The sequence below is a fragment of the Lacerta agilis genome, chromosome 1 (genome assembly GCF_009819535.1).
Source record: "Lacerta agilis isolate rLacAgi1 chromosome 1, rLacAgi1.pri, whole genome shotgun sequence".
Taxonomy (NCBI): domain Eukaryota; kingdom Metazoa; phylum Chordata; class Lepidosauria; order Squamata; family Lacertidae; genus Lacerta; species Lacerta agilis.
In genome coordinates this window covers 44,889,308-44,911,503 of record NC_046312.1, presented here as the reverse complement: position 1 = coordinate 44,911,503, position 22,196 = coordinate 44,889,308, and the positions used below count along the sequence as shown (strand labels likewise).

The 22,196-nt window shown below is 45.1% G+C and overlaps 1 protein-coding gene across 1 annotated transcript in view; it reads right to left on the bottom strand.

Annotated features, from left to right (window-relative positions):
• LOC117045555 (deubiquitinase DESI2-like) overlaps nt 1–22,196 on the bottom strand; it is a 45,143-nt gene that overhangs the window by 5,143 nt on the left and 17,804 nt on the right. The window contains exons 2-4 of the mRNA XM_033146718.1: nt 4,530–4,602; nt 3,693–3,786; nt 2,005–2,146 (exon numbers count right to left, since the gene is read on the bottom strand). Of these exons, the coding sequence (XP_033002609.1) occupies nt 2,005–2,146; nt 3,693–3,786; nt 4,530–4,602 (309 nt within the window). The remainder of the gene's footprint in view (nt 1–2,004; nt 2,147–3,692; nt 3,787–4,529; nt 4,603–22,196) is intronic.

Below are 22,196 nucleotides of genomic sequence, written 5' to 3'. Positions count from 1 at the left end.
CATCAGACTTCCTTATTCACAGCTACAGTGTGACAAGCAATATACCCAACTGTCAAAAGTTTTGCAATTCTTGCACTTGTGGCCCTGTTGTTGTTGTTCAGTCGTTCAGTCGTGTCCGACTCTTCGTGACCCCATGGACCAGAGTACGCCAGGCACGCCTATCCTTCACTGCCTCTCGCAGTTTGGCCAAACTCATGTTAGTAGCTTCAAGAACACTGTCCAACCATCTCATCCTCTGTCGTCCCCTTCTCCTTGTGCCCTCCATCTTTCCCAACATCAGGGTCTTTTCTAGGGATTCTTCTCTTCTCATGAGGTGGCCAAAGTACTGGAGCCTCAACTTCAGGATCTGTCCTTCTAGTGAGTACTCAGGGCTGATTTCTTTGAGAATGGATAGGTTTGATCTTCTTGCAGTCCACGGGACTCTCAAGAGTCTCCTCCAGCACCATAATTCAAAAGCATCAATTCTACGGCGATCAGCCTTCTTTATGGTCCAGCTCTCACTTCCGTACATTACTACTGGGAAAACCATAGCTTTAACTATACGGACTTTTGTCGGCAAGGTGATGTCTTTGCTTTTTAAGATGCTGTCTAGGTTTGTCATTGCTTTTCTCCCAAGAAGCAGGCGTCTTCTGATTTCGTGACTGCTGTCACCATCTGCAGTGATCATGGAACCCAAGAAAGTGAAATCTCTCACTGCCTCCATTTCTTCCCCTTCTATTTGCCAGGAGGTGATGGGACCAGTGGCCATGATCTTAGTTTTTTTGATGTTGAGCTTCAGACCATATTTTGCGCTCTCTTCTTTCACCCTCATTAAAAGGTTCTTCAATTCTTCCTCACTTTCTGCCATCAAGGTAGTATCATCAGCATATCTGAGGTTGTGGCCCTAGAGGCTGCCAAACAGGTCGGAATGACTGATTCGGCCTTTTCCTCTCTGCCTCTTTCATTATATTAAAAAAAAATGTAGAACAGTTTTATGGCAGTCAGGAGACACATAAATAACTCAGGGAATGGGGAGTTGCTGTGTGATAACAGCAGTTTATGACCTTTTCCATGACACTTCATATGGATTGCACATACAAATCTGAAAGATATCACGGTTGAGAGCAGAGCCATGTTGGATTCCCCCTCCCCCTGGAAAGTACAGTACCAGCTCTTTTAGTGAGAGCAGCTCTACTCTGTGATTTCAAGAAGGATGCCTTTCAGACAAAGCAAGTTTGTGGCTCCTAATCAATTTCCTAATTATGGACACTTCATCTCAAGGATGCATTGCCAAGGAGAGCAGCTGGGAGCAGCAATCAGGAGGAACTGATGAGTAATCAGCATTAATTTGTGCAACTACAAAAGGGAGCAGGGGAAACATCAGCTGATCACCAAGTGCCTTTCTGGTCAAAGGTCTTGTGCCAAGGGGTTTCAGGTTTCATTCCTAGTGCAAAAGATGAATACAGAAGGATTTGCATGATGAAGACTGGGGCTCCAAATGGCATATCCATTCTGGGGCAGAGCAGCCATGAAAAAAGCTTAGCCTGTGCTGTTGTTTCAAACTTCTGGGCTATGGATGACTGGATATGCTAAATTCACCTGATACTAATGGGAGTTCCCCCCCACCCCAAGGCTAATTGCCCTTCATCCATGCAGTGCTCTCCTTCAACTAATGCTGTCCCATACCTTTTCCTCCCTAAATCTGGAGATTCCCTATGCATTGAACATCCAAATAGGAGAGCTACATTGATTGTGTCTTTCTACTTGACTTTCCATCCTCATCTTTCCACATAGATACATTATGGCCACCCTCATAGCATGCCTAATTACCGGTACCCATTCTAGGCCAACCACCACTCAGTGCTATGCTTGTAAAAGCTCTCAAAGGCTAAATGCCCATCAGGTTAGTGTGAAGGGTGATTGAAGGACAATGTTCTGATCAGAGACCTGTTCACGGCTGGAGATGTGTTGGCCAAAGTGTCATGCAAGTACACTACACAGAAACGGAATGGAAGATGAACCAACCTCTGCTAGAGCAGCTGAAAAGTGATTGCAATTCTTGTGCATGAGGTGGTAGGCATTGCCCTTGTACTCCTTGCCCAGTTCCTCCATGATTTTATCCACATCTTCTTCTGTAAAGTCTGTAGTGCCCAAGGCAATGGATTCTCTGGGTTAAGCAAAGGTAAGCATCAAAAGCAGGGAACATTCAGTAAGATAATCATGAAAGATGTTAAAGCAGCCCAGGAGAGACACACTGTGGTACAGATATACTAGAGCCAAGGATGGAGTCCTTATGGAATGTTGGAACAGAGTAATGCTACAGACTTAAACAGCTTAGAAAGTAGTTCAAATAGTGCTCAGCTTAACAACAACAACAACAACCTCGCACAATTAATTAAAAACCATTCTTGCCATGCACACAGGATATACTACTAGCTTCATCTATTTTTATATTCTTTTAAAAGAAAAAGAGAGAGGAAAATATGTTAAACAGAGTGTAGGTTTGAGCTCTACTGATATAGTTTGGGGTTTAAACTTCACATACTTTAAAATTGTTTAATGGTACATGCAACAGGGCTGAGTTTGTAATATTTTTTGTAAGCTCTCCATTCTTGAGCCTCTGCATCAGCAACTTATGCACCAGAAAACCAATGGGGGGGATTAAGGAGATGATTTGGGTAGTCAAGACCCCCTCTGGAAATGCAAAAGTCTGGCTCGTTTTCATAAGCCTGCCTCAGTGTGCACTTTTCTAAATTTACATTCTAGCTTCAAAATTTTAGGTGAGAGATAAAAAATTTAATGGAACTGAGGTCTAGACCATATAGGGTTTTGTACATGAATGAAGCATTGGACTGGATGCAATGGCATATCTGTTTAAGAGGACATTATAGTGGAAGTTTGGGGGACTATACAAAAACACTCTAGCTCTTGTATTCCCTGCCAGTGCTGCCTTTAGCAGATGGATTCATCATGCCGCATGGCACAACTTGCTTGGGTAACATTTATGTATATAAATTGTGATTGCACACAAAAATGTGTGATTACATCAGATTGCCCAAATGTTATCTGTCTCTTGGGCCAAAGTCCTTGGCACATTCATTGCTGTTCATTCTACTTGGCAATAAATGTCCTGGCCCATGGACGGTAATGTGAGAAGTCTCAGACCATTTGGAGGAGAATCCCATGCTATAGTTGCTCTCCAAGCCAGTGCCATCCCAAAGTCATAGGTGAAGGATGTTGGCATGGGGCAAAGCTGCAGCATGGGCTCCTCACATGTGGTCCAGGGGGAAAACAGTGCAGCAAGTGGTGTCAGCATGAGTAGGAACAACAAACTCCAATTCCTGGCTTAGTATATCGAGAAAACAAACTATATCGAGAAGCCAAGGTTTGGTATTGGTTTACCAAGCATGGTTTGTTTGAGGGAAACAAACCCATAAACTGTGCTATACAGTGGTACCTTGGGTTAAGAACTTAATTCGTTCTTGAGGTCCATTCTTAACCTGAAACTATTCTTAACCGGAGGTACCACTTTAGCTAATGACATAATTTAAACAGCAAAGTGGGAGCCATTCACACATTCATTAACTATAGTTTACTGGGATGTGTGAATGCTGCCACCAGTTGTCAGGTGCTTCCCTAAAAATGCATTGCCCTTTTGTCAATTCATGGGCTGCAGGATAGCAGATGATGAGAGGAGAAGGAAAGGCCCTTACTTGAATTTAAAGGTCTCGCCAAGCTCCACGGCACTGCCTGGTGTGATTTCGAAAATCCCGCTGAAAGGGTAGGGATGCCCTCCATAGGCAAACTCTGGCAAGGAAAGAAAAAGACTGTAAGAAAGGATAAGACCAAAGCTGCATCTGAAAAAGGCCACAACTGTCTACATGACTCAGTGTTAGTATAAAATATCTTCCCATAACTGGTTTCATATAGGCCTCAACTCTGCCCTTCCTGTATAAAGAACATCGTGACAACCATAAGAATGTAATAACAGCCCTGATGGATCAGGCCAGGGACCATCTAGTCCAGCATCCTGTTCTCACAGTGGCAGAAGCGTCAAGTTGTGCCCTAGATTGGGGGTGGGGGGCAGCGTCACACGTGTGCCATGCATGTGTGACATCACCGGTGCAACGCTGGGTTCTGCACTTGGCCCAATGATGCGTGCATGATGCAACATCCTGACATCACATGTACGACGTTGGGATGTTGTGTGTGCGAAGTCATATGATGCACACCGTTCCCTTCTTATTCAGAAGCTGCCACACGTGATAGTGTCTCCAGAGAAGTTGCTCTGCTTAAAATCCTGCCTTGATGCAAAGAGTTTGAGCACGTGGCTACCTCCAATCTTAGACTTATTTGAATCTGTGTGTGTATTTAAGGCTGGCAGTTGCAAACTGTGCACTGGAGCACAGCAACTGCGCATGCATGGATGCCACGCTCCTCAGAAGGCATCCGCAATGAGCAGCAAAACAGAGACGCTCACAGCCTTCAATTTTGGGACCCAGCGGAAGGTTCTACTCATTTCCAGGCGCAACTAGCAGAAAGCTTCCTACCTCTGCCATAGATCTCAATCCCAGAGTGGAAGACTCCAATGCCCAACGTGGAAGTGTATTCATTTATCCAGTACTAGAGAAAAAGTGGGGGGGGGGGGAGAGAGATTTGAAAGTATTAATGAAACAGACATTGCTTGGACAGTTTAATATTTATGTATCATTTTACGTAGCTATTGCATCTCACTTCATCCTGAAGGCTCTGGATAGGTAGCAAAACATTTAACATAGAAAAGCAACCCTGTAAAATGTGTCTCATGGGGGGGGGGGAATCAGATATAAAATTGCACAAAACCCAACAAATATAATAATAGCTCAAGCACAGCTTAACCTCAGCCCACGTATATTTACCAGTAGGAGGATATGTTCAAGTGCTGCTAGAACGATCAGCCCCTGGCTTTGAATGCTTTGAAACATTTTCGGATCATGGCTGACTCTGGCCTGCAGGACTGAGTCAGAACACGGGGAGCTGTGGAATGTGTCAAAGCAACCCCAGAGGTGGTCTTCCCACTTGGTAGATGCATCACAGGGGAAGCTCATGCTAGCAAAAGGATGCGAGTCCACTGAAAATCTTCAGCTGTCAACCCAAGATATAACAGGCTTGAATGGGGATTTCCCCAAAATTTTGGAAGCCAGTGTTATCGAGCAGTTTTCATAACTACAACAAGAGTGGGGAGAGACAGAGAATACCCCTATTGGCTGAAATAGCCAATAATGCTCAAAGACAGCTGAACGCTGGAAGTTTCAAGACAGACAAAAGGAAGTATTTTTGCACACTGCTCGTTGTTATACTGTGGAAATTGCTTTCCCAAGAGGAAGCGATGGTCAGCAACTTAGATGTCTTCGAAACAGGATTAGACAAATTCTGGGAAGATATGGCTATCCACCCTGCTGACTACATTCTACCTCCATTGTCAGAGGTAATATGCTTCTGAATACCAGAAATGGCAGTGGGGGTGTGTGTTCTCCAGAGGCACCTTGTTTGCCACTACAAAAGCGCAATGCTGAACTAGATAGGCCATTGGCTTGATGTAGCTGTTGGCGTTATAGATTGGAGGCCAGTGGAAAGTACTGGCTAAGCTTTCTTTCCAATTACAGGTGGGTAGCCGTGTTGGTCTGCCATAGTCGAAACAAAATAGAAAATTCTTTTCAGTAGCACCTTAGAGACCAACTGAGTTTGTTCTTGGTATGAGCTTTCGTGTGCATGCACACTTCTTCAGATACATGCACACGAAAGCTCATACCAAGAACAAACACAGTTGGTCTCTAAGGTGCTACTGAAAAGAATTTTCTATTTTGTTTCTTTCTTTCCAAGGCAGGGTCTCACGCAGGAGAGAAGCATTAACATGACAAAAGGTATTGATTGCCCATCTGAGAGAAGTTGCCATGGTGATGGGGTGGGATTCAAAGTGACAGGAAAAGAGCAAGGTGTGCTGGGAAGAACGGAGATAAAAAAAAGACTGGGATCCATCTTGGGCAGGCTGGTTGGGAGAGATGCCTTTGACTCCAGTGCTGCGCTGCTGTGGGTAACAAGTCCTGCGTGCGATGATCATTCCGTCAGAGAGCCAGTGTGGTGTAGTGGTTAAGAGTGGTAGACCCGTAATCTGGTGAACTGGGTTCGTGTCTACGCTCCTCCACATGCAGCTGCTGGGTGACCTTGGGCTAGTCACACTTCTTTGAAGTCTCTCAGCCTCACTCACCTCACAGAGTGTTTGTTGTGGGGGAGGAAGGGAAAGGAGAATGTTAGCCGCTTTGAGACTCCTTCAGGTTGTGATAAAGAGGGATATCAAATACAAACTCTTCTTCTCTTCTTCTGTGCGAGCTGGACTTCCTACACGCAGACTGAAGGTGTAAATAGGTGAATAAACCACATTTCTTAAAGCTATGATAGTCTCAGCCACATCTTCCATCCTCCAAAGGAGCACAGACGTTGGGTGAGCACCTGGAACTCCTTTGAGTTTTTCTACTGCTTGGCAGGGGGTGGCACCCACTACTGTAACATTATGTTATGTTATGACCTCACAGTTTAACTTCCCAGGTACTGCTTAAGAAAAACACTGCATCTTTGGGGAAGGGTTTTTCCCCTTAAGGCCCAGAAACTTGAGGGTTAAAAAAAAAAAAAACTTAGGATGCAGAGTTCAAACTCTGCCTTTATGTACTTGAACCACAGAACCCACAATGCCATAGTGATGGATGAACTAACTGGTCAGCAACTCTCTCTCTTCTCTCAGCTAAGTTGCTTTCCGCAAGTCCCTCTGCTTCATTCTCTTCAGTGGTATTTTTCTGCCATCTGGCCTTTATAGACCCACCTGTCTCTGGGTGGCCCTGATATGTAGTAGTATCAACTAGTGTGCTCCTAGTGGATACCGGTATACTTAATCCACTTTCCTTGCCTCCTCCCTTGCATTATTGATGATTCTGCCAGTCCTATTAGCTCCCTAAGTATCTGGAGATGCATTTTGAATGAACACTCAAGTTCCATATAAAATCAGAGTTGCCTTATTATTCAAGAGAGGAATCCCAACGGTGACTGGAAGGAGGGAGCCTCAACCCAAATAGCATCAGCTCCTAATTCCAAAGTGCCTTGCCAGCAATTTTCCTCCGCTTTACAAGCCCGCTCCCCTGCCAGAAAGCCCCTTAATGTTCCTTGGACTCCGGCTAGAAAACTAATACTCCCATTGTAGGGAAAAGCCTCGCATCTGATCTGAGCCTCTGTGGCCCCCGACCCATCTGCCATATCTCCCACTATGCTTCTAATCCCAATATGCCCCTTATTAAGCAGGCATTTTCCAATCTGAGCAGCGCAGAGCCCTGTGCATATGAAAGCAAAGGAAGGCAGCTAAGATGTCAGAGAATCATAGAATTGTAGAAGGGACCCCAAGGGCCATCTAGTTCAACCCCATGCAATACATGAAACTGTGTGTGTTCATGCACATGCATGCACACACACACACACACACACACACACACACACACACACACTTTTCTGGAGCATTCCATTCACACTGCAGTCATTCTGGTCTATGTCTAGTTACAGGTGGGTAGCCGTGTTGGTCTGCCATAGTCGAAACAAAATAGAAAAATCTTTCCAGTAGCACCTTAGAGACCAACTGAGTTTGTTCTTGGTATGAGCTTTCGTGTGCATGCTTGGTATGAGCTTTCGTGTGCGTATCTGAAGAAGTGTGCATGCACACAAAAGCTCATACCAAGAACAAACTCAGTTGGTCTCTAAGGTGCTACTGGAAAGAATTTTCTATTTTGTTTGGTCTATGTCTGTTAGAGTCAAGACACAAAACACACGACACACACACACACACACAGAGAGAGAGAGAGAGAGAGAGAGAGAGAGAGAGAGAGAGAGAATGAGAATTTCTTCATTTCAGTGGGCTCTGGCTAGGTGAAAGGACAGAATCATTATACTGTAGTGCAATTTCCAGCTAAAGTGGCAATCAGCTAGGTCATTAAAGCAGGGATGAAGGACCTTTTCAGCTTGAGGACTGCATTCCCCTCACAGGCATACATGAAGGGGCTGCATGCCAGTGGTGGCCAAAGCCAGAGGCAAAAGTACACAGGGCAACAGATACAACTTTTACCTTTTGGACAGCAGCCTGCATTCCAACCAAACACATCAGAGGTTTCTACACACACTCCCGACACACTCCTTTCCATCTAGGCAAGCAAGAGGTGTCATCACAGTTCAAGGACACATCCCAGCTAGGCAAAAGCACTCAAGGACAAGGCCTGTACAGGGTGTGGTCTAGAGAGGGGAGGTGTGGCCATTTAGAGAGGGCTGGAGGGCCCACCCCCGATTTAAAAAGTGTGCAGCACTGGCCAACCAAGGTGATCCCATCCAGGACTTTTTTTCAGCCAGGGCTTGCCAGAACGCACCTCCAGCACCTCCTAGGTGGGCACCACTGCCATTCTAAGAGAACGAGGGAGGTGTTCATGGTGAGTTCTGGCACCTCTTTTTCTAGAAAAATAGCACTGATCCCATCCTTCTTCCCTCCAAGCACCAAAGATCTTTGGCCAGAGTTGGCTCATAAGAGGTATAGTATGGCAATATCCACTTGGAAAATACAGTAGTCTGAGTGGGGCATATGGCTCTATACATTGACCCCGAGGCTATGTACACGTTAGTTGCCATAAAAGTAGCAAGGTCACACAAACACACACACACACTCCAATGTTTCAAGCCACATTTGCATGTTGCTGCACACAAACCAGTGAGAGGGCAGGGATGTCTTCACCTCATGTACACCTGATGTTTGGTTTCCTTGCCCCTGCAACCCCTATTCATGAAGCTGTCATCGGCACACTCACTGTCATCTGCACATGTGCAATGGGTGTCTCAAATGCACACCTCAGGGTTTAACTGCAAATGAATGTGGCTTCAGTTTTGCTTATGGTTTGAAGGAGAGTGCATCAAATAGCAGCATTTCTCAAGAAACTACACAATAGCTCTGCAATATGGGTAACATCCTGGTTTACACAGATTCAAAAGCCAGCAGTGGATGTGCACTGGAGCCAGAATAATTGGTAATGTGTAAACGAACTAAGTTTTCTGGTAAACGGCCTATAAATTACTCAGCTTTCTATACTGTATACCATCAGTGAAACTTGTAGCAGAGAATGTCCTAAGAAAAGGAAAAGGAAAATGATTCTGATTCTTTAACACACAGATACCATTGAAATGTACATCCCAGTACTAATTTGGGAGTGATTCTTGTTGATTTCAGCAGAATTTATGTTAGGAAGTAGCTATGCTTACTATGTCAGCTTTAATCTTCCTTTGTCGCTTTATCTCACTTCCAGATTACAGATCTACAAATACTGTGAGATAATAATCAAACATCAATTTCTCACAAAGGATTAGAGCTTGTCTGAGGGTAAGCTTGCTCACAAGACAAGTGGGAATTTACCCCAGCATAACAATACAGACTTTGAATCAGTTTCTCCACATATATCATGGACATATAGCAGTATAATGCTAACTATACCATTCATTCATTCATTCATTCATTCATTTGCTTGCTTGTTTGGCTGATTCTTTCTCATCAGTTTGGCTCCACTGAGCCCTCTGGGAACCTAATAAAATAATATAGAAGCACATCATGGACCATGATGATGATGATGATGGTGATGAAATAATTTGTCCTCTGCCTCTCTGCATCACCAGGAGTCCTCATGACAGCTAACAATGATACAAACTTAACACAATAAAACACAAGCACAGGGAAGCATCAGTGCAAAATTCCAATCACTTTTTTAAAACTGAAAAATTTATTTGTGTGCATGTGGACGTACCACAGTCTCTAAGCGGTGAGAAAACTCACAGCATTATCACTACAACAGATATTATTCCAGCCCTTTTAGGATTCTAGGTTACCCACATTCCAAATTCATAGCTTTGGTTCCAACACAGAGAGCTAGTCAGACATAAGTGTCTTCCATGCTAGCCCCTGGTCTACTGTTCTCCTGGCCTTAAGATGATGTGGCCTCCAGCCAGACAAAGGAGGGAAAGCTGGCCTCATCCTTCTGGTAGCATTGCTGGCTTAGTTGTTGCTATGGCAACAGACCTGCTCTTGACCAACTCCTTAGACTTGCTGAAGGGAGGCATTAACAAAAAAAACTGGTTCCATCACTTCAGCAGTACCCTCTACTACAGAACCCCATCACACAGCTATAAAACCACATGCTAGGAGAGAATCCAAAGATGACATCCAAACCAACCAGCCAACCAACCCCCCAATCCAATAGCAGCATTCTTCCCCTTGAAGAGGTCTCCCCCAGACCTACAAAGAAACAACAGAATCACAACTTTCCTTGTAAAGTAATAGCAGCTCCTGGCTAATGAAGGCACAAAAAGCATGTGTGATCAAAAGCACATAGTCATAGAATGGTTATGTCATTAACTATGCCAGCTGGGGCCGAAGAAAACTGGAATCCAGTAATGTCTGGGTGGTCCACATGATCTCCACCTCTGTGGCATGAGAACCATAAAGGCATTTAAATGCAGGGGCGTCGTAGGGGAGGGGCGGTGGGGGCGGTCCGCCCCCAGTGACAGGGTGATAAGCGGTGCGTGGGGGTGACAAGCGGCGGCCCCTCCCGCCACTCCCACGCGCCGCCGCTCCCTCCGTCACCCCGGGAGCAGCAGCGCTGCATGGACGGGGTGCTCGCTCGGCCAAGCGAGCACCCCATCTGTGCAGCGCTGCTGCTCCCGGGGTGACCGGTGGTGCGTGGGGAGTGGCAGGAGGGGCCGCCGCTTGTCACCCCCACGCACCCCGCTCGCTCCGTCGCCATGGGAGCAGCAGCGCACAGTGCTCCTGGGGCGACGGACGAACGGCGGCCAAGCGGGCGGGGAAGTGAAGCCAGCGCTTGAACGCGCCGCTTCATTTCCTTTTTTTCTCCCCTTTCGGCGCTGGCTGGGCTGTGTAGTCGCAGCCCAGCCAACGGCGAAAGAAGCAGCCGAAAGGGGCGAAAAAAGGGAAGCAAAGCGGCGCGTTTAAGCGCCGGCTTTGCTCCCCCCCTTTCCCTTTCGGCGCTGGCTGGGCTGCAGAGTCACAGCCCAGCTAGCGCTGAAAGAGAAAGCGGGCGGGGAAGCAAAGCCGGCGCTTAAACGCGCCGCTTTGCTTCCTTTTTTTCTCCCCTTTCGGCGCTGGCTGGGCTGTGACTCTGCAGCCCAGCCAGCGCCGAAAGAGGCGAAAAAAAGGAAGCAAAGCGGCGCGTTTAAGCGCCCGCTTTGCTCCCCCCCCTTCCCCGCCGAAAGAGAAAGCGGGCAGGGTCCAGGGAAGCAAAGCCGGCGCTTAAACGCGCCGCTTCGCTTCCTTTTTTCTCCCCTTTCGGCGCTGAAAGAAGCCGAAAGGGAAGGGGGGGTGTGGCGTCGCGCTGGGGGCGTGGCGTCATGACGCACGCACACGTCACGATGCCCCGCCCCCAGGGGTGCCTCTTGGCTTCCCGCCCCGGGCGGCCAAGGGGCTAGGAACGCCCCTGTTTAAATGATTTGTTTGTTTGCCTAAGAATGATTGTATCACAGCATCTTCTAATGTATGGCACAAACCAGCACTCATTTAATATTTTACTAAATTTGTATTTAATCATTTGCAGATCTCCAACAATGACAAACCGGAAAGAAATGTGCCTCAGTTACTCTGAGCTTGCAGGTCTCTGCCACCTTCCTAATGTATTTTATTTTATTTTGATTGTTGAAAGCATTTTGCTTGACCTACCTTTTCATTTTTTTAAAGTGAGCTCTCAAAAGTGAGATACATACCGGTACACACACACACACACACACACACACATGTAACCACAAAATAATGCTCTCATCATTAAGAAAGAGGGAATGGTGTTGTTTGTTTGTAGGATGAACCAAGGAGATTTGGGGGGGATCGGGACCCCCAGCCTGAGCAGTGATGAGCAGCAACAGCACAGGTCCCAGGGTCACAGCTTAAGGAAGGGCACTGCCCTTATGGGGGGAGCAAATGAAGCTTGTTGCGTCTACCTCAAAAGCATGAGATTCTCTTTGAAGTTCAGCAAGGAAGCTAAAAGCAAAGCCGATGAATCAAAGCATCCACTTTGTCCTCCCTTCACCTTCATCTCTGGAGAGCTGCAGGAGGAGTTCAGGGGTGTACACGACTAAACTGCAAACAACTCATGGCTCTTAGGCACAACCCCCGGTATATCTGTAAGGGCAGCTGCTCTGTCACTGTATATACAACCACACAGTTGCTTGGCGAGCTGGAAAAAGCATGGAGACTCTTTTTTAGAAACCCACAGACACATGGCTGCTTCGACAGCTCAAAGAAGTGTAAGAGCAAAGTGGCAGCACAGTTAAATAGAGGGACCTCAGTGCTTTGCTGCTCTCTTCGTAACACTTCCTCAGGTCAGGTGACTGTCAGAAGGCAGTAATGGCAGAGCCTGGAATCCTGCACAGAATTTGGACTCCTCCTGTGGGCCTCTCAACTTCCATGTTTTGATTGGCTAGCCTTCGTGGTTTCAAAGCAGAGGCAACAATTTCCACCCAACGTTGGGGGGGGGGGCCTCATCGCATGCGTGTGATGTCACAAGTGAGAGACATATGTGACATCACATGCATTGGGAAGCCTAACAAGGCCCACCACCAGGAGGCCAGCAAGGCCCTCTAGATTGGAGGGGGGCTCAGCCCCATCCCCACATACTTGGGGGGGGGGCTGCCCATACATTTGGCGCCTATGTTTCAAAGACAAACCTGGAAACCTGCCCAACTTGATTTTGTGATTCTTTCTCCTGAAGGCTTATTTCCCATACTTGAAATTATTCTCCAAACTGCTTTCTCACCTTTAGGATGAAAAATTCATGGACCTAGTGGGTGTGATCCAGCAGAAGAGAATTTAGGTTATTGCACAAGTGGTTGTACAAATAATAGTGCAAGTGCAAAGCTTAACTGTCATCAAGCACAACGATGGCAGTTGCACCAGAGGTTTCACCCCCATCTTTTGCAAGCACAGGACACCTATTGGATTCAGCTGTTATGCAGCACCAAGAAGAGGGCTCCCCTTTGCAGAATGCCACTTGTATGAGTGAGCTGCCACAGTTGCATATCGCCCAGTATATTTTCCCTCACAGTTAGAAAAGCTCTGCTGAGAGTGATTTTTAAGAGGAAAAATTGCCAGAGGTGAAAGAGTTAAGCAATCCCTCCCCCTGTCATTCTTTTCACTCCCAATCACACTCTCCAAGATTGCTTTGCATTTGGCAAGAAAATATATTTGGGGGGTGGGGGGTTATAACACAGCTGAGGATCATGTGTAGTTTCAGCCTCAGCCCTGGCTGCAATTTAGCAATGCTGAACAGCTTGGAAATGAGCAACACTGAACATGTGGGAAACATTCCATCAGATCTTTCAAAACCACAGATGTATCACACACAGAACATTTGAAAGCAAGGGTACAGCTGGAGCCCAATAAAATGGTTTGGGGACATTGTGTTTCTGGTTTTTGATACAGCTGAGCCAACGAAGGAAGTAAATGCTGCAAATAGGGTATGGGTTTAGATTTGGATTCCATATACATCTATGAGTTCCCGTTTCAGTATGCTGGCTCTACACTAGCAGTTAAGGCTCAGTGTCCAGGAGCATCGCTATTATTTTGTTAAGGACCAGTACCCTTAACATTTTCCATCTGCGTTATACTTCAACAGGCTAGGAGCCAAGGCTAGCTTGAGTGTTACTGGCAGCTGGCACTCGGTTTGCCTTCCAAAGATGCATTGTTGGACTGAATTAGTCAGCCCCTGAACAGTCACATCGTGCCTGGATGTACTCTCTGTGCTGATCATGAGAGCCGTGTTCATGGCAGCGCATTCTTCCAGGGGTCTTGTACAGAGGAAGAAATCCCGTGTCTCCATAGGGAGCTGCATAAGCCATCTCTGCAAGGGGGACACATGCATCTTCCCAGGGCAGACATGCATGATTTGCCCCACCGTACAAGATGTCTAGGAAAAGTCTTATCTTAACCCTTAAAAGGCCCTGTAGTAAAAGGAGGCTGAGCAGAGGACGCAGTGGAAGGGAACGGCTTGCAAAGATCATTATGTATCTGGATGCTATAGTGAAAAGCAGTAGAAAACTAACTCCGGGGGAAAGAGTTAAGCATCCCCTTCTTGCACCACATCACTCAGCCTTACAAATCCATTTTTCATTTTTAAAAAGGAAAGGTATATGTGCATCGTTACATGGACCAGTTAGCTCCCCCTGCCCTGAGGTGCAGAAAGGGAATGTGTGACACCCAATGTCATTTAAAGCACATATAAAGGTATAGACATATGTGACATGAAGACTCTATAGGGTGTTTATGAGAGCCTTTTCTACAGCAGATTCTGAGGTAAACAAAACTGGCTATGGACAGTACTGATTCTGATTGCAGGTGTGTGTGTGGGGGGTTCATATTGACACATACCAACCAAGCCAGCCTATAATCACAGGGCGGGGGGGCACAGGGGGTCAGGAATAAAGTAGAAACCATTCCCCATGTGATTGTCTACAGGTATGTGTAGGAAAGGCAGAAAGAAAGAGAAAGAGAACCTTCTCAGTGGTGATGACTCATTTATAGAATTTGCTGCCCAAAGAGGCCTATCTGGTACCAAAATTGTTATTCTTTTTGGGCTAGACAAAGATGTTTCCATTCTCTCAGACTTTCCAGTGCATTTAATATATAAAAAAGATGATAGATAGATAGATGATAGATAGATATAGATGATAGATAGATGGATAGATAGATATTCACATGTTTTATCCTATATTTTAATGATGTATTACCTTGCAATTCATAAACTGTCCTGGAAGCTCTGCTGAAAAATGTCATTGCTTTCCATCCATAATCTAAAAGGGCTGACCTGAAATTCCTCCCTAAGCGTTACCATGATGCCAGTTAGAGGGACAGCAGTGCTTTCTGCCCTCACTCTAAGAAGTCTTGAAAGGAAAAAATAGTGGAAGGTAGCTGCAGAGATTTTGGGAAGCACTATCATTCCCATAACCTTGAAACAGGTGTTGGCAGTGGGAAATGGTAACCTGGTTGTGTATGAAGGGATATTTGCTCCCTTCCCACCTGAGCCCCCAAATTGGGGGCATTTTCTTTTTTTAAAAAAAGAGCTTTCAGCTCAGCCCAAGTTTGGTGTGCTACAGTCTAGGATCATGTTTTTCCTTTTATTATTTGCTGCTTATTGCAGAATACTTGTCTCTTCTTTTCATTTTGTGTTGAGAAAAGTGTTGAAGGAAGGCTTTGACCCAATCCTGTATTTATGGACAAAAATGTTTGTTTAAAACATTTGTACACCAACTTTCATAAAAAAATGATTCCAGTGTTTATGCATGAGAACATGTTTGAAGAAGGCAGATGTAGCTGCAAACACATACCTGCATAATTCATGGGAAACATGGGAAAATAAATTCATGATATCAAGGTTGAAAAGGAGCCAAAATCATTAGTAGAGCCAGAGCAATATTGATTGAAAGAGTCAGCTTCAGGCATGGAAACGGGAGGTCGGGGTGGGGAGGAAGTACAGTCTCAACATTAACTTCTTGGGTTGTATTGATCCTGATGTGAAAAATGAGATCATGGCAAAGGGGAAAGGAGCTACAATGTTTTCAAAAAGACAACAACAGTGAAATTGTCTAGCACAGGCATGTCCAACAGGTAGATCGTGATCTACCGGTAGATCACTGGATGTCTGTGGTAGATCACTGGTAGATCACTGCCCCCCCCAAGAAGCTGAACAACTGTGGGCTCCCCTAAAAAAGCTCAATATTTTACCTGCTCCCTGGAAAAAAACTCAACAACTTTGACCTGAACCCCAAAAGAGGGGGTAGATCACTGGCAGTTTTTAACTCTGTGAGTAGATCGCAGTCTCTTGGGAGTTGGCCACCCCTCACCCAACACTAATACTTACTTGAGCCTAAGGTGAATTGTAAACAAGTGGAACCTGCTACAAAATCCTGCAGCGTGGAGTTCTCAAGTTTAAAGTTACAGCCAGCCATGTCCTCTTTTGGAATATTCCATTCCATTGTGCTCCCTATTGTTTCTCCATAGGTAAAGGGACCCCTGACCATTAGGTCCAGTCGTGTCCGACTCTGGGGTTGCGGCGCTCATCTCGCGTTACTGGCCGAGGGAGCCGGCGTGAAGCTTCCGGGTCATGTGGCCAGCATGACTAAGCCGCTTCTGGCGAACCAGAGCAGCGCACAGAAACACCATTTACCTTCCCGCCGGAGCGGTACCTATTTATCTACTAGCACTTTGACGTGCTTTCGAACTGCTAGGTGGGCAGGAGCTGGGACTGAGCAACGAGAGCTCACCCCGTTGCTGGGATTCGAACCGCCGACCTTCTGATCAGCAAGCCCTAGGCTCTGTGGTTTAACCCACAGCGCCACCCGCGTCCCCATACCTCCTAGGCCCTCAATACTATATGGCCACTGAGCATACTCATTCACCACTGGGCTGTTTTGGGGTCACCCCCACCTGTTCCAATACCATCAGGCACCCCCCACGCCAAAGCTGATGGAATTCACATTTTAAAAATTGCATTTTAAAAATCCTGCACATATGATTCAAAGAGTCTGGTGTAATTTGGCCCTCACCTACAGTATAAGACAAATGGTTAGAGAGATTTTGCTATTGTTGCCTCTCTCCCACCACTTCTGTGACTGATAACATTCACCAGCACTACTTCACTTTAGAAATGTGATAGACAACATTTCACAGTTGCTAATCAATCTAGTGACACATATTGGGCTTGGTGGTTTTTTGTGATTTTTTTTTTAAATCGAGTGGAAGTCAAGTCACAATTGCAACAGGAAAAAAGTAAGACCAAACCAAATTATTAAAGATTATCTATTTTTTCATTGTTGGGAGATTCTGCAGTTATCCAGGGAATGCAAAACAGGCTGAAAATGAACATAAAGCCATATTCTGTGGCTCAGTTTTTTCGGATCCCCCCAACTACTCCAAGTAAACCTTGTGCCATATTCTCTGGTGGCAGCAATAATGGGAAGCTATTGACAAAAAGCAGCTGTTTCTTTCTCACAGTGAGAACTATTTGCTAAAGGAGGCAATTGGCACTTAAAAATTGCTGTGTTACTGTGGGGAAATTTCATGGCTAAGTGCTGCACATGGAGGGATTATCACAGCAGTGAGATGGCCAGCGAGAGGAAAGAACATATTGTGGTACAAATCATAGTTTGCAGAGGGAGACGATGCAAGAACATAAATGCTGTCCAGAAAGTATTTTAACACCTTGCGCCACTGAATAGCTGAGCTATTCATGATGTGGTAGAATATGGGATGGCATTAAGCCTGTTAGGGGATGCCTATCTTAAGTCCTCTATATTTGAATAACATTTGAAGAGGGAAAATTTGCTGAAAAGTGCCTCTGGGCTGCCCATTTAGCCCAACCCCAAATTTATAATAATACTAATACCAAAAAATATATTACTTATATTCCATCCATCTGACTGTGTTGCTCCAGCCACTCTGGGTGGCTTTCAACGAGTTAAAACATCAAACACAGTAAAACACAGCTCCTCCTGCCCCCATCATTGTCACTGTCACTTTGAGAACGATTATTTGCAGCAGAGAGCCATCTTTCTCCTTGTGAGGAGGCTCCCCAAGTGAATTAGAATCCTGTCTTAGCAGGGTTCTAAATTGTGTGGGAGGCTTCCATGCAAAGGATCCCTGATAAGGACTTTCTTTTCCTCAACTATGGTATGGTGGGAGCACGAGGACAGCCCAAAAGCCCCTTTCAACATGCTTTTCTTCTACACACGAGTAACACACAAGAGGGTTATAAAACTACCCACCCTTAGGGGTTTGCTACAGAGTTCATCTTTTCAACCAACCCATGGTAACCGAACCCACTTTTTGAACTTCTCACATCACAGTCCCAGGGGACAATCTCAACATGTGGTGAATACTCAGAACTAGTTTACCAGGTGGGGAGAGCTCCTGAAGTCACTAAGGCCACACAGAGAAAATTTCACGGTAGAGCGAATGCCACGCCAAGACACTGCAGGTCTTCCTCCCAAGACTTCCATTTCTGTGCTAGAATAGGCACATAAGGTGCTGGGGGGGCAGGGTTGTCAAAGCTCTGTGGAAGAGCACATCCTTTGCTCAGCTTCAGTCACCAGTCTTTTCAGACAAAGACACCTTGCAGAAAAACTTGGAGAACCATGGCCATTCAGCCTCGATAATCCTGGCTACGTGGATCAATGGTCTGACTTCAGTTCCCTTGGACATTTTTATTTAAATAAGTTTTTAACATTTATATTTAAATGCTTTATCACAGAGCATGTTTCCAAATACATATGTAGACACTAATGTACCTCTAGACTGGATGACTGCAATGCTCTCTATGAAGGGCTGCCCTTCAGGCTGCGCTAGAAGCTGCAGGTAGTGCAAAATTCGGCAGCTCAACTGCTCTCTCTGCAAGGGAATCTTTACCATCATATTAGGCCAGTTGAAGGAATTGCACTGGCTGCCAATTGGCTACTGGGTTAGGTTCAAAGTTAAAAGCAGGATACCTAAAATCTCATCTCTTCTCTCCCCCCCCCCCATGCCTAACCAATCCCAGCATTCTGCACGAGAGGACATCTTGCAGATACCATCTTACCAGGAGGTTTGCTCCACACAATGTCAAAATCAAACACAGAGTGTAGCAGCACCTACCCTTGGGAACTCCCCCCCCCCACTGCATGTTAGACACATGTCTTCTCTATTGCCTTTTCGGTGCCTGCTGAAAATGTCCTTCTAAAATCTTTACTCCAGTTGATATCTGTCTTGGATTTGCTCTGCTTTGCTTTGCTTTGCTTTGTGTGTCTGTGTGTTGTACTTGCTTTAAACTTTTTTAATATATTTATAATTGTTTTTCAAAATATATATATATATGCAATTCATTTTAAGTGTTTTTTGAGATGCTGTTTTATATCTGTTATTCCAAAATTGCTTTAGGATGCCTCGTGGAAAGTGATTCAAAAGAATGTTTTATCTCAATGTGCACACTTGTAAATATATTTTATTCTGAAATATGTATTTGTAGTGCATTTTGGTATTTTTGAGCTGAGAAGTGTATCACAAAATTCAGAGAACTGCAAATACCGGGAGCTGCAGACCAAGATGGTTTGCATCGGAATTAAGAGATACTGAATCCCTCAAGCGTCACTATTAGACTTGGCACAGATGATGCACAAAGAGTCACTTGATGGACTTTTATACAATGGGGAGGGGGGCACCAATTGGCACACTGAGACCCTGCTCACTTGGATTTGCATCCAAGTTGCCTGGGCATTAAATGCCATGTTGTATAGCTAGGGAGAATAAACACTTAGCAGTCACTGTAGGTCTCTGTTCCTGATCCAGTAAGTGATATGCATTAGGAAACTTGTTTCCATGCACAGCCATACTTTGCTGGATCAGATGAGGAAACGGGGTAGGGGGTGGAATTAGGGGGAAAGCCTTCTCTTTGATCGTCTCCCTTCTTCTTCTTCTTCTTCTGGAGTGGCATATAATAGAGTGAAAGGCAGGTAAAAATTATGCAAAACACATTCTCCCCTGCCCCTCACCAGCCCAGGTCTACACTCATACAGTATAAATATATAACTCTCTTCAAAGTCTCCCACTGTGACATGCAATTACTTTGCAGCATATTCTTCTACACGTACTGCTTAAGTATACATTTCCAGGTTATTTAAAGGCATTACCAGCTAGGGGAGAATGCATAGGGAAATGTAAAAAATAAAAATACAATTGCATACACTCAATACTTTTTTGTTCCCCTCTGTCTCCACCCGTTTTTGCCTGCAGGAATTTATAAAGGAATTGATTTAATGTCTCAATTATTCCTAGTGGAAGTCTCACTCACAGTCTTGTCTCATTTAAGCAGAAAGCAAAGTGTAGAATCATAGCTACTCTGTTCCCAGTGGCACGGTTTATAATTTAAATGAACGTTCTTTATCAGGTAAAGTGGAGTGTAACCCTAAGCAAATTTCTTTGTACTTACTGATCAAATGTGTCCAGAAAGAATTAACTCATAAATGCAAATATTTAGGGAAGACATCAAGCATGACCCCATAATGATGACCTATGTAAATCCCTAAGGGAACATAATTCTGGCTCTCACATGCTTGCTCATCACTTGATGACTGCTGCATCAAGCCATCAAGACTGTGTTAACTAATAATCATGTGTAAAAAAATAACCCCATCACCTCATCTCTGACACAATGCTTTGTAACAGATTCATTTCACGTATTAAGAACATAAGAAGAGCTCTGCTAGATCTGGCCAATGGCCCATAATAGTCAAGCATCGTGGTCTCACAGTGGCCAACCAGAAGCCTGTGGGAAGCCCACAATCAGCAGTGGCAAACTCTGGGCTTTAAAATTTCATTGGCACCGTGTGCAATGCCAAAATTGGTCAGGCATGGCCAGTGGTGAAGCACGGGGGCAGCTGAAGTCTGGGTCACTGGTAGCCCCTTCACTGTTTTAAAGCCGTCTAAAGGCCACCACTGCAGAAGTATTTTCTGCATGTAAAAATAGCTGCACAATTTACATTAGTTTTCCTAAGGTAGCAAATCCACTGACCACTCACATGTGCACACTTCTGTCCTCGTCAGAGAATTAGCGAACTATGCTAATTTTGCAAGGCACACCATTTATTGATGCATTTTTATCATTTCATTTATATATTAATCTTAATTTCTTTCTTTCTTTTTGAGTAACAGACTGGTTTACAGGTAATAACACAGAATACACAACCACAACAACTAATAAGAACAATATTATTAAATCTTTTTTTAAAAAAAACAGCTTATAAACTCCAGATTCATTCCATTTGCCTCTGGATTGGCAATGGATACTTTTTTGGTTGTGGTCTACTCTTATTAGACACATGGGCCTCTTGTGCTGGCATTTCCCTGACTGTTGTCCTTCCTTTTTTGTGCACCCTTGAAGCTACAGCATCTTAATTTTCACAACCAAGTTAAAAAGTGAGGGGGGGGGAATGGAAGTATGAGACTTGGGTGGCACTTCTCACTGTCTGGGAAGAGCATTTCCACTGAAGTGTGCACAGAAGTCTGTGGGGATAACCAACTTCCAGGATAAGCCAGTAATTCTGGAGTGCCTGCTCCCACTGGTTATGATTATGTCCGTTGGTTATGAAGCTGAAGGTCGTAAGAAGTTGTTTGGAGTTCTGAAGGTTTCTGAAGGTTCCGGAAAGGAAAAGATAGGCAGAGCAAAAGGTGCAGCCAAAAATAAGAAGGCGGCCAAATTAAAATAAAGAAATAAAAGGAACTAAGAGACTGCAGTCAATGGTGGAGTTGCGCTCTCCCAACTACTGCTCTGTGCATTGGTTTCTCTTTCGCTTTCTTTCTCTCTTGCTTGTCTCGCGCACTCTACACAACGCTACAGAGAGCAGGGGCCATTTACTGGTAAACTGAACGTCATAGGATAAACACAAACCAATCATAACATTGCATTTGGTTGAGTTTCCGGGCGGGAAACTGCTTTCGGCCGTTTCTGTGCTGCGGCAAAGTGCAGGAAGTCCACCAAACGTATTCCCACAGAAGTCAGTGGCATCAGCAGGGCAGGACTTTGGGGTAGAAGTTTAAGGCCCCTCTCAGCAGACTGGGGGTGAGGGCAAATACAACAGACCTGGCTTGCCACCATTTAGACCATAGAAAAGCTGTCTTACATGGAGTCAACCACTCATCCATCTAGCTCAAGACTGTCTACACTACATGGCAGCATTTCAGACAGGCATCTCTCCTGCTTCTATCTGGGCATGCGCGAGATTGAACTTGAGACCTTCTGCATGCAAAGCAGTTGCTCTACCACTCTGGCCCTTCCCCATGTAAGCGATGACCTATCAAGAGCACCCACCTCACCAGCCATAGCTGTCAACTTTTCCCTTTTCTTGTGAGGAATCCTATTCGGAATAAGGGAATTTCCCTTTAAAAAAAGGGAAAAGTTGACAGCTATGCCACTAAACCCAGACTTTCTCTAAAAGGATCTAGCTCAGGGGTCAGCAAACTTTTTCAGCAGGGGGCCGGTCCACTGTCCCTCAGAACTTGTGGCGGGCCGGACTATAGGCTATTTTGGAAAAAAATATGAACGAATTCCTATGCCTCACAAAGAACCCAGAGATGCATTTTAAATAAA